This window comes from Oryzias latipes, chromosome 1, assembly GCF_002234675.1.
Source record: "Oryzias latipes chromosome 1, ASM223467v1".
Taxonomy (NCBI): Eukaryota; Metazoa; Chordata; class Actinopteri; order Beloniformes; family Adrianichthyidae; genus Oryzias; species Oryzias latipes.
Window position 1 is genome coordinate 31,117,450 of NC_019859.2, and position 12,612 is coordinate 31,130,061.

Genomic DNA, 12,612 nt, shown 5'->3' on the forward strand with positions numbered 1-12,612 from the left:
AGTAATCCCGCAACAACAAATATGTCTGTACTGTAATTCTTCAGTCTTTTGTAGTCTGTTGTTTATGGTCTTATCACAAAAACTACACACATTGGGAATAAGTTTACTAATAACTTCAATTGTGTGTGAACAGCAATAACAATTCATATGTCACCTTCCCAACTTCCTCCCACTTTTACAATGAATCGTCACTGTCATTACACTGACTGACACAAACATCTCCCCGCCACGTTAACCTCATGTGTCGAAATACTTTGTGTTCTTAAATGGCTTGTTTGCCAGAGCACCCTTCAGGCAAATGTGATGTGCTACGGTACAAGTCCTCAGTGACATGCTGTCAGACATTACCCTATTTCATGCTGTCGTGATAAAACAATCCTCTCTCAGCAAATCAGTGGTGTTTTAAACAGCTTGCCGCTTCCCATAAGAAACATGTCATGTCTGGTGCTTCGGCATCTCGTGTCAGATGTGGTTTGGCTCTAAGGTGAGAAGATCCAGACTTCTACCTGTTCCCACAGTTAGCTGGCTAGATGCCTTCACTTCCCAGAGAAGGGGATCTGGCCCCTCTCATGCATGCTAAAACACTTAAGTAGATAGTAAATCTTGTGTGAAAGCTGGTCTTCAATGCAAATGGTCGACTTTGCCGGCAGTTGTCAGGTTATACTGACGGTCAACACAGTCCCTGAAGGATAAAAGATTAGAGAAAGTAAGCTTTGGGATTTAATTCGGAGGTTTCTCTCACCATGAAGTCTTTGACCACAGTGCAAATTAAAAAACCCCAAGCATGATAAGAGAACAGGATTTTTCCTTGACACCTTCTTGATTAAGACCCGAAGAAAAGCAAGGATTTAGGCTAAGCTCCGCCAACCGTTTGAGGACATGCAAAGAGACTTTAACCCATTTTCCTGTTATTCTTTATTTCAACCTGATGATTTACATTAAGTCCTATTTTTTATCTTGATTATTTTGTTATAATTTTTAAAGAAACACACAAAGTGCCTGAAAAAAAGAAACGCACATCTTTGCGAATGTAACATTAACTTTCCAGCACTTCACTGACCAATCTAAAATGCCAGGGATCTTCTGTGAACCTCTTCATCTGAATTCAGGAAAAGAATGAGCTCATTTGTGATGTTCCAGTTTTATTTAAGATTGTGAGGACTAACTACTGCGGGGCGAACCAACATTTAATTATTGTTGGTCTATTAATTAGGCAATACTATCAGCCATTTCTGCTTCAGGCAGAAGTTGATTAAATAATAGGCCACGGTTTTCATTTAACTCTAATAGAAATTTGTCTTTGTGGTACGTGTGCAACAATCACTTGACGCGGTTCAGCACACGCGTGTACCGCGGATAACCACCCCTCCCCGTGCGCACCTTGCGTGGGCATAATTTAAACCAATTGTCTGGTCACCCCGAATGCAATTGTTGTGTCTAATTCATGGACTCTGTCTTTGTTTTAACCTGCGTCAAAGTTGCTGCTTGGCGTTTGTCCCTCTGCGTGTGGGAGGAGCGTCCGTCAAGCTTTTCTCATTTGAAGTGAAAGATGGCATGTACCTGTTTGTTTCAGTGACGACTGCCTTAGGGGACTTTTAGATGTTTGTAACAAATAGATGTTGAGATTTTAATTGTTTTATTCTTGTGACAATCATAAAAGAACTGGTTTGTAGCTATCTTAGTTTATGTACACTGGTTTGAAAAAAATATTTTGATTTAAACTATGCTAGAAAAGTAAAGCATACATTGGCTCCGGGGCAACACGAGAGGTCAGAAGTGATGAAACAAAGGTTATTGCTGCACTGCAACATTAACTGCTGCGTTTGCTGCTTGTTTTCTCGCTCTTCATGGTGCGTCGTAAACCCGGATGTGTGTTTAATTCTCTCAGGCCAGAAGAACGTGCGCTTTGGTTTTGGTGTCTGACAAACTGAGCTTGAGGAGTTTCTCTTGCCTGCCTGCTGGCTGTGTGTTGTTGGACTGTGTTGTTGGTGATTTGTTTGTTGCACATATGGAACGGCCATTAACTCTGATCGGCAGTGCGCAGGTTTGGTTCCCGCCTGACCGCCAGAGTGTTGTTGGGGTTAGACACTAAACGCCACATAGGTTGGCACCGATGTTCGTCTGTGGAGTGTGTGAATGTGTGTGTAAGTGGGTGAATGGGACTGTGACTATAAAGCACTTTGGGCCTTCTAAGACGGTAGTAAAGGACTATGTCATTACACGCCATTTACATGTGCAGAAGTGTGAATGCATACATTATGTGCCTCTGTGGGGAATTCTATATTATTCTGTAAATCTGCATTTATGCTAATGGTTCCTATGTATGCATCCAGTACACGTTTCTATAGGTGTGACTTGAATTGAAAGTAGCAATAAAATCTCCTAAGGTGCATAGGTTCTATGTATAAAATACTAAAAGATGTTAAATCTTTGACAACTCAGTGTTCTACTGTTCATGTGTCTTAATGACCTGGAACCGTGACGGTAAGGCATAGATATCTGGTAAAAAGTTATAAACCACTCCCTCCTGAGTTTGATACGTCTTTGTTTGAATGTATAACTGCTGATTGTATTTTTTTGTGCATTATTCTTGCTTTGATTACTTGAAATAAACCATTTCAAATCAAAATCAAATAAAAAAATGATGATTGCATGTTTCTGCTGTGAATCATTATCCGTTGTCATGTTTTTGAATGACTTGTCCCGGGAGCTGGTTTGTGAGTGTTCCCGTTTATGATTAAATGGAAACAGTAAAACAGTGAAATTGTGTTTTTATGATCATTTTTAGAATTTGGATAAAGTTTTACGCATATCTCTTATGGAAACACAGCTAATTACTGTATGAATTAAAGCTCTTTTTATCCAGCTAAATGTTGTCCGTCTGTCTGAGTTTTAGTGATTTTTGAGTCACGTGTTTAACTTTCAAAACAATAAGTTTGAATCCTGCGGGTGGTTTAAAGATGCTGTTATTTAGATCCAGTCACAGCTGGATGTCAGTGGTACAGGGCTATGATTTGGCTTTCGTGCTTCATTCCCCTCTTGAATGTAAAATAGAATCAAAGTAAATCTAGTTCATTGTCTGGTTTTGATTCTTTAATTGGTTTTAGATCAGCCCGGTAACTCTTGGCACACACTTTTAGTTTACAGCCAATAAAGAATATTCATGTTCTTTTTATTTTCATAAAGGAAAGAGTCTGGATTCTTTTTTGTTCTCTAGATCTGACTTTGTAAGTGCTGGTTACCTTTAGGAAATGTGCTGTGATAAACTGAGTCCACATTTGTTTTGGATGATTTTCTAATTTATATACTTATCAAATATTTCATTAAAACGTCTGAAGTGATCATGGGCTAGAAAGTTGGAATGACTTTATATTTAATATCATTTTAAACCCTTATTAGTTGTTAAAAAATAAATAAATAAAAGAAAAAGCTGTGAATACTGTTAATTGTTTCAACAATAAATGATAAAAATCAGTGTTTGAAGGGGGGGTTAACTGTTTTATCAGCCTGATTGGGCATCTGTGACCTGCTAAGTTGTGATGAACTGAACTCTCTGTCATTCTTTTACAGATCATCGCATATCAGCCGTACGGACTCTCTGTAGACTGGTGGGCGTATGGAGTTCTGCTGTATGAAATGCTGGCTGGACAGGTGATACTGAACTCCAAAACTACAGAACTTTAGTTTTTCAAGCTCTATTTTAGGCTTTTGCAAAAGCTTTGCAAAATTTGTATTAATTATGCAGGTTTTAAATAACTCAAAATATTCATAATCTGTTATTTCATAAAAATACATATAAGGTTTTTACAGATATAAAACAATACAGCACAAAGTAAATTAAATGATAATTTTTCTTTGTTTTTTTTTCTTTCATTTCCTTGTGATTCATCTGCTCAGAGTCATTCATTATCACCTAAACCTAGAGAGGCTTTCATCATTTGGCCACAGGGTTTGTATTCGCCCGTCTTACAACAGCGCCTGACTACTTGGGGACATATAATGTAGTGACCACACTAGGGCTGCACAATATGAGGAAAACTTGTGATTTGCGATATTAGTGATAAATATTGCGATGACAATATAACGTGCGATACATGAACAAATAACACAACAACCACAAACATAATTTCCATTTTTCTGCAACTGTTACATTTGAATAAGGGTCAACATTAGTTGAGTTAAACTCCAAATGACCCTCGTCTACATAAGAGATGAACATCAAACATAAAAGGTCTTGATCCGATTGGTCAATGATGTAAAGGAGTCTATCTGATTGGTCAAATGTATAAAGGGATTTATTTGATTTGTTAAATACTTAAAGCTGCTGTCAGATGAGGCTGATGTTGGTGTCTGATTTTTGTTTTTTTTCTCTTTAACAGTTATGAGTTTAATCTACATCATATTTTGATGGTTCCTACAAAAAATCTAGTGTACAAATAAAGTTTAAATCAGCTGAAGATATTTTACAGAGGAAGAAGAGAAACGTGTACCTTCAAAAGCAAAAAATAAATAAAAATAAAAAGCAAGTAAAACAGATGCCAACGTCAGCCTCGTACAGGCCGGTCCGTGAAAATATTGTCTGACATTGAACTGGTCCATGGCCTGAAAAAGGTTGGAGGCCACTGATGTGTGTATTTTTACACCAGAGAGTGGTGTGTGTAGTGCTTCAATCTTCATTTTCTATCATAAATATTTCAGATCAGCACAAACACAATGTTGTGTTTTATTAATATCTTTTATTTTGGCAAGCTAAAAAGAAATTATTATAAGAAAAATTGTTACTGACAAAATGGAATTTTTTGGAAGTCTTTTGCTTTCTTAACTTACAAAAAATATATTTGCTAATTTGCTTTAAATTAATTTTTTTAATAAATCCTCATTGAAAAGTGCTAAATAAAATATGTTTTAAAATGTACATTGATGCAGAATTTTTTTAACCAAACCAAAATAGCTTTTTCCAAAACAAAGCAAAAAGAAGCACTGTCTGTTACTGTTAGACGTTGGGTCTAATGGACTAGAAATGAGGAATAATTCACTTTATGAAGTGTCAAAATACCTATGGTTACTGATGATTACAACTCAGAAAGAGGGGGGAAAAGCTGGGTCATCCACTCCACTGACCACACGAGATTGGCCTGTGAAAAATCTTCTGTCGTGCTGTTCTTTGAATTCTCGTTTTTCACTGCCTTAGTGTTTTTTGCCGCTCTGATTGTGTCCTGTTTTATCTTGAGTCGTGTGTTTCAGCTCCTCTGTAAGGGAACAGCTTTTATGCACCTAATTTGATGAAAAACTATGAGCCTTTCTTGTAAAATGTTTGAGCAGTCATAGTCTGAATATTGTGTGTTTTTTACCCACAGCCTCCATTTGATGGAGAGGATGAAGATGAGTTGTTCCAGTCCATTATGGAGCACAATGTGTCCTATCCCAAGTCCATGTCTAAAGAGGCTGTCTCTATCTGCAAAGGGGTAGGTGAATGATGGGATATTTTGGTTACAGTATAGTCAGTTTAGTCTGTCTTCTTCTAAATGTAGTATGGGGTCAGTGTTGCCAGATAGTCACGGTTTTCCAGCCCAAAAGTCATCTAAAAACCGCCAAATTCCACAAAAACAGGGATTAATTAGCAGAAATTAATCATCCCTTATTTATGACTTCCTATTTTGATTAAAAGTCCAACTTTGAAACCTTTTCAATGATATGTTGTTGTATTTTTAAATGTTAAAGCGCGTAAATTTGCGCAAGGTATGACAATGGGCTTTTTTTTAAAATAAAGTTTGATTTGATTTATAAATAAAATTTGATATGATATTACATCCAAACTTTTGCTGCCGTTCATTGCAAATCATAAAGTAATGGACTCACGTTGAGATTCTTTAACGACCACATGAGGTCAAACGTGAGCTTTTCTTTTTTTTTCTTAGATATCAAGAACATTCAGAAAATGTCCTTGTGAAACTTTTTAAAAGAGCGGCTGGATTTTGAAAAACCTTTTCTTGTGAATCTAATTGTTTTAAGTCGCCCATTGATAAAACATTCAAAACTAAATCTAATCTGAGATTACTCCAAATTGCTCCACTGTTTTACTCACTTTGTCTTTTCAGTGCAGTCAGATCTGAACACTACATTAACATCAGACAGACATGAAAAATATTAACTATTAAATGGAAAGTAATTGCATGTAATAGAAAGTGTCAACAATGTATTAAAAAATAATAAAGCCTTACATTATCAGCATACGCTGAGTAAACTAGATGCACAAGTTCAACCCAGTTTACATAGGATAGTGAGATCTGCCATGAGGCTGCTTCACCTCACAGCCCGAACAGTAACTAAATAAGAATGACGCAAAACACACAGATTTTAGGAATAAGAAGGATTTAAATGATACACAGAAATTGCATTTATAGACAGATCAGTGGTCACATTTATTTTATCACGAGATGCTCATAATGGCGAGGACGATGACGTATGTGGGACTGACTCACGTGCTTCTCCTGACCACATGCTCCTGGTTGAAAAGTATTTTCATCAGGAATAAAAACCACCGAACCGACCCAAATGATGTCAACCCGCTCAAAGCAATTTTTACACACAAATTCAGAACCACAACTGCCCAATCTGACAACACAGCCAGGGGTAGAAGGTGGAACTTTATCACCTGTCGATCCAAACAATAACTCCAGCTGAAAGTAAACACCATGAAATTGTCCAGCTGTCTGTGGAGCCACTGTCACTGTCAGCAGGAGCCCAACCGCTCTGCCCGCCTCAGATGATGAATGTCTCTGACAAGCCCATATGATCCATGCGGTTTCCCTTAAGGTGCTTTGATACCAATGTTTTATCCCCACGAAAGCAGAATACAGTAGTGCTTTTTACATGCAAACATACTACCTGTGTTTGGAACAGAACTACTCCTTGGTGAGACAAAAGCATGTGCTGAATGTGAGAAATACTAGTTCAAGATGTGAAAAATGTTGTTTTCTTTAGTACCAGAGGTTATCCAAAGTCAGAGAGCTGTGCACTAATGTGCTTTGTCTTCCTGTCACTTCCTCTCCACTTGCTTCCCTCTGCCTCCTCTTTCCCTTTCTCCTTCCTTTAATTATCTGTTTACCTATCTCATTTTGGCTGTGAGTGCCAGTCAGTATAGTAACCCTGCCGTGGGACACATTTGAAAAGAATAAATAATAATATGTTTCTTTGGGGGGCAAGATGCCTCACTGTTTTTTCTTTAAAGAAAAAGAAATGCATTTTTAAGGCAATTGTTGTTGAACGATGCCTTAAAAATTACCATAAGTGCTGGTTCAGATTGGCGTCATAAAAAACTCTAATAATACAATTCAATGCAGGCATTGCTGAAGCCATGGAAACAAAGCTAGATGGGTCCTGGTTTTGCAAAGCTGCTATACTTCTCTTTAATGATTGCTTAGTGCTCGCTGCTGCCTAACCTGCTAGAGAAGTAAGTTAGAGGGTGAGAGGGAAGAACAAGAGTGATTGGAGACAGATTAAGAGAGGCAACAGGAAATTAATTTATTTTTCATTAAAAAGTCTTGTTTTTATCTATTTTAGCTGCGGCAGTCTCATGTTTTACACATTGTTTCACATTACAGATTTGTGATATTAGGGTGATAGAAACACCTCATTTTGTGTTTTCCACATACTTGTCTTACTGTGTACAGTGTACCTTATTAATCGGGGCCAAAACTAAGAAAAAGGAAAAGAAAAAAAACTTTTAATGTAGCATCAGTTTCAACATTCCATGGGTATAAAAGGTTTATTTTGCTAATAGTCCATTTCAAGTTCATAATTTAGACATCTATGAACACAACGTCACTTTACGGATGAGCAATGTCACTTGTCTATAACGCCTTTGGGTTGGCAGTAGACTGTCAAATGTTGCAGAGGAACTTCTCTCAAAGTGTTTTCGGCAGACATGCATAAAGACACAGAACTACTGGAAGAGTTTGTGACAGACCCAGCAGTGTGGAGCCTTGCCAGTGATGGACTATACCCATGACCAGAACCCTAAGGACCTCTGACCTCAGACATGGTTTAGCAAACACCACACAGCTGTAGGCCCGTTTACCAGATGTGAGGGCTACTAGGGTTAGCAGACAAACCATTCTCAACTGACTCCACTGCTGTGACTTCTGACTTCGACAAACACATTTACACTTTGGTGACCTCATCGTTTTGTGTTCTCCATAGCAGCATTACTTTTTCAAAGAGGGCGCTAAAGCCGGGGCCCACTTTGAATTGGCGCCCCGGGCAACAGCCCATACTACCCGTACCTAAAACCGCTACTGAATAGACCTTTAGCTCTTAGCAGGGACAGCATGGTAAATTTGAGGTTTCAGAAACGTCAATCAAACCACTTCCTAAAATAAAAGAGAGAAAAAAATTCTGAGAAATGACAGCTGAAGTTTTTTTATGCTGTGGGTGATGGTTATTTTTCTTACATTTGCCAAGCAATTCAGGCCACTTTCACATTTCTGCAGTTGTTTTGATGCAGGCCAGCAGCTCGTGAAGTGTCCTGGTGTGTGAGGTGTGTCAGTTAAGTGTTTGCAGCACGGCTGTGAGCAGACAGTTATTCCTGTTATTCCTCCTCAGCTCCACGGCATCCTGACATTCTCTGCTGGTTCAGACATGGACCAATTCACAAAATAGATCAAATTACATTTTTATACCTCCATAAAGTTAATCGTAGTACTATATATTAGCGATACACAAACTAAGCAATATGTTCACAGCAAGATCCCAAATAAAATATGTATTTTCTATAAAGGAATACTTATACAGTGTTCCCTTGTTTATCGTTCTAAAAATGACAGGCGGTATCTGGAAAGTGGGCGTATAGATATTTTTAAAACACCTACTACATCAGACGCCCCTTAACATTTTCCCACTTTTCTCACTCTTTGTTTCTTTAAATCACTCAAAGTTCAAACCTTCCAAGAAAAATAAGTCCTTTGTTAGAATGAAAACAAGTATCTGCCAGCAATCGAAGATTTCTGCATCCTGAACCCATTTAGAATAGGAACACGTGATTGACGAGGTCAGTAGCCAATCAGGATGCAGAACACAGTGTGCTCCATGGAAATTGCACGTCAAAAAAACTGCAAAACAGCGAGACCACGAAACTATAGAGTCCTTTTCTGTAACACAATTTTAAATAATTCAAATTATTCCTTTTTTGTAACTACATTTCTCTGTTGACTGCATTTAACTCAAAAGATTTCAGCAAATCCAGGTTTTTATCCAGATCTTTTTTTCCCGGTTTGCCTAATCCTTTTTTTTTTTTTTTGTTATGTTTTTTTTACAGTATTTACATGAGTATTTATGTGGTTTGCATGCCCTCCACAAACTACAGATTTTGTCATAGTGGTAATGCCGTTTAACTCTGTTTGTAAAGCACCTGAAAGTAAGCATGTCATTTCTGTTGCTGGGGAGCTGTCAAGGTGATTTAGCTCCATGTCTAAGCATGGATTACAGATCAGGGATTTAACGAGAGGTGGTGCTGATGTGTGAAAATGTGGATGGACGGTTCTGCAAGTCTAAGCCAACCTCTTTTAAGTATTTAAAGTAACTAAAGTACTGCTTTCCAGTAGGGGTGTAGCAACTAATCAATGAATTGATTTCTATTTCTATGAACCAGATCGATCTGTCTGAGGCAGGTTCTTCATTAAATCAACCAACACCATTATAAAATAGTTTGCAAAAAATCTCTTTTTTTACTTCTGTTTTTTTATTTTAGATCATGACACATTACCGGCAGATCAAAACAATTATTTAAATAGAAAACATTCTGCAAGATTTCAAACAGGCTTGATTCTTCCCACCGACTTTCCTTTTGAGCCAGGTTTTCCACATGAAAACCCACTGACACACATTCCGGTTTCCATGGTGACCTGGTGCCTTCTATCATATAGACTTAACAAAGTGCAAATTCTGTGCTCATGTTGTGGTGTGACAGCAAGTGGCTGCGATTCCCTGAAGATACACAGCAAGCAGAGGACAAAAGGAGGCCTTTTTGATGTTTTTTTTTTACCTCTGGCTCGTCGGTTAATATGTTTACTGACCTCAAATGAGAATTGACATCAAATTGTAAAAGTTATTATCAGTTGATGGACAATTTCCTGTTAACCTGCAGCATCAAATTTAGCAGAAAAAACAAGAATTTTCTATTTTTGTTTCATGTCATCCTTCAAAAGAAAGAGTCTGCATTTTTTATTTGTATGTGTGTTTTGACTTCAAAGGGTTAAACCTTAATAATATTTCATAAAGTTCCGGTCATGTTTTTTTTTTTTTTTTTATTAAATCTGATGTGCATAACTCTGTTCTGATGATAAAAGAGTAAACTGGGTGTAGATCTGTGCTAACTGCATCTCTGTCATTCTGTTTTCCCTAAAATCCTGAGCAGCTAATGACCAAACACCCCTCCAAGCGTCTGGGCTGCAGCCGTGAAGAAGAGAGGGACATCAGAGAGCACGCTTTCTTCAGGCGGATTGACTGGGATCGCCTCCAGAACCGAGAGATACAGCCGCCCTTCAAGCCTAAAGTGGTAAGTTCAGTTCTGAGCGTAGCCCGCCCCAGTGTTTGGTCTGAGAACGCTGGACCTAAACATCTGAAGATGAAAAAAAGACATATCTTAAAAGTTAGTGCAGATTTGAATTAATATTCTAGAATTCAAATGAGTTCACTCCTTTGTGAAACGACAATACAGTTGAGTTTAAACTGGATTCCAAACAATTTATAGACGGAGTTCTTCTGTAGAATGGACAGTTGATATTTTTTTCAGTTTAGCTTTTTCTCTTGTATTTTAATTGTTTATGCCGTAGGGTGTTTTCTATATGTCTTCATATATTTTATGAGCTGAAACGCATTGAGAGTGAACGCTGTGTGTCAAGAATCAATACAATAAACGTTAATACGCTATTTTAAGGCATCACAGCAATATGACAGAAAATAGTATAATGTCCAGAATCCTGCAACTTAACCTCGTATAGCCTTCTGTCATTTAAACATACATTACAATGAGAGCAGGCGATTAGTGTAACTTGGTCTACAGTCATGAATACAACTGACACCACGCGATGGGGAGGCACCGGCAGAATCTTCTAGACTAGCTGCCGCCGCCCAATATGTTTGAAAAACAAATTTTGAAAAAGTTGATTTAAAATCTAAGATATCTTTGGTCAGTCGTCTTGTGCAGGGGTTTGCTGATCAGGATTTTATATCTCCATTCTGGCTTTGAAGGACAGTGATATCCATTTGTAGAAATAAGGGGTTTGTAGTGTCTAATAACTTCATCAGCATACGTCCATCCATACCTGCAACCTGTGGATCATAAAGACATGATCGTAATAAAAACTTAAAGTTGGAGCTCTAGTAAAGTCAAACTACTGATTAATCCCCCCGTATTGAAGGCTGCAGGCTCCTGGCCTACAGGCTTAACACAGACTGCTGGTGGTTGATGTTTGCCAAGAACTGCAAAACAAGAGAGACCAACATTTGTTTTCTTCACATTTTATTTGGAATCTGGAATCGACAAAACAAGAATCGGCAGGTTTTTGATTGTTTTTGAATTGGATTTTTTTTTTAATCCAGTCAATATTTAATTTTCCAGTTAAAAACAAGTATTTTATTCTTTTTAGGTTTTGTATTCAGAGTAAAAACCAAATAAACAAATCGTACACTGACTTTTAATAGTGTAGGAGCTCATATGTATATGTCACTCTAGTCATGCAGTGGTTGCATGCGTGTGTGCAGAACATTTTCTTGCATGACTAACACTTATATGCAGATAAATAAGGGATGATAGGAAAAGGGAATAATTAAACAACCAAATGCTCGTCACAGCCATGATCACCCTCCCCTCTAAGCATGCTGGTCTTACTCTGCCATCTGATTCTGTGTTTACTGACACCATCTACTCTTTCCTTCACTTCGAACACATCCGTTGCTTTTTCCCCGCTTAGTCACTTTATCGTCCTTCAACAGCTGTGGAAAAATGTTCTGATCAATACATCGTCTGAGACCCGCTGAGAGACCATCTGCACCTATTTCAGCGGGACCTCAGACCGCACAGATGACGTTGTTATGGCAACAGAGTGAGCTCGGACGCCGGCTAATTTAATGCTGATCTCTGTTTTTAGGGCTTGCAGCTTTCTGCCGCTCAAAAACAAATACCCATCATTTTACTGCGCTCAATTGTGTTTGAAATGACTTGTTGAGAGACCAGCTCTCTTATTTCCTACACATTATGGGTACCCAAAGTCCTCACAACTTTGTGCGGAGTGGGATGGAAAAAAGTAGGTCAGAAAAGAAGCTGCAGTGTTAGTGAGCGAAAGCGGAGAAACAGGCCAAGAACAAACGGGAGTACTTAGTCATTACACAAGTCTGGGAGCGGTATCCAAACAGGCTGTTTCACATGGGGTACACACAGTCACACATATGCACAGATGGCAATGTGGATGACTTCTGACTCAGTGTTTCTGTAAGAAATAGAAGCAGAGGAGAAATATGCTTGTGCAGCTTACCGCTTTTCCTTTTGTGGGTCATGATATGAATCACTTTGGAAATGGTTTCACAAAATGCATTTCCAAATGTAAATTTTAC

The 12,612-nt window shown here is 38.1% G+C and overlaps 1 protein-coding gene across 3 annotated transcripts in view; it reads left to right on the plus strand.

The window, feature by feature from the left end:
- prkca (protein kinase C alpha) overlaps window positions 1–12,612 on the plus strand; it is a 166,884-nt gene that overhangs the window by 139,575 nt on the left and 14,697 nt on the right. For all 3 annotated transcript variants that reach the window (XM_023960405.1, XM_023960406.1, XM_023960408.1), the window contains 3 exons: window positions 3,571–3,651; window positions 5,358–5,465; window positions 10,415–10,555. In XM_023960405.1, coding sequence (XP_023816173.1) covers window positions 3,571–3,651; window positions 5,358–5,465; window positions 10,415–10,555 — 330 coding nt within the window. The remainder of the gene's footprint in view (window positions 1–3,570; window positions 3,652–5,357; window positions 5,466–10,414; window positions 10,556–12,612) is intronic.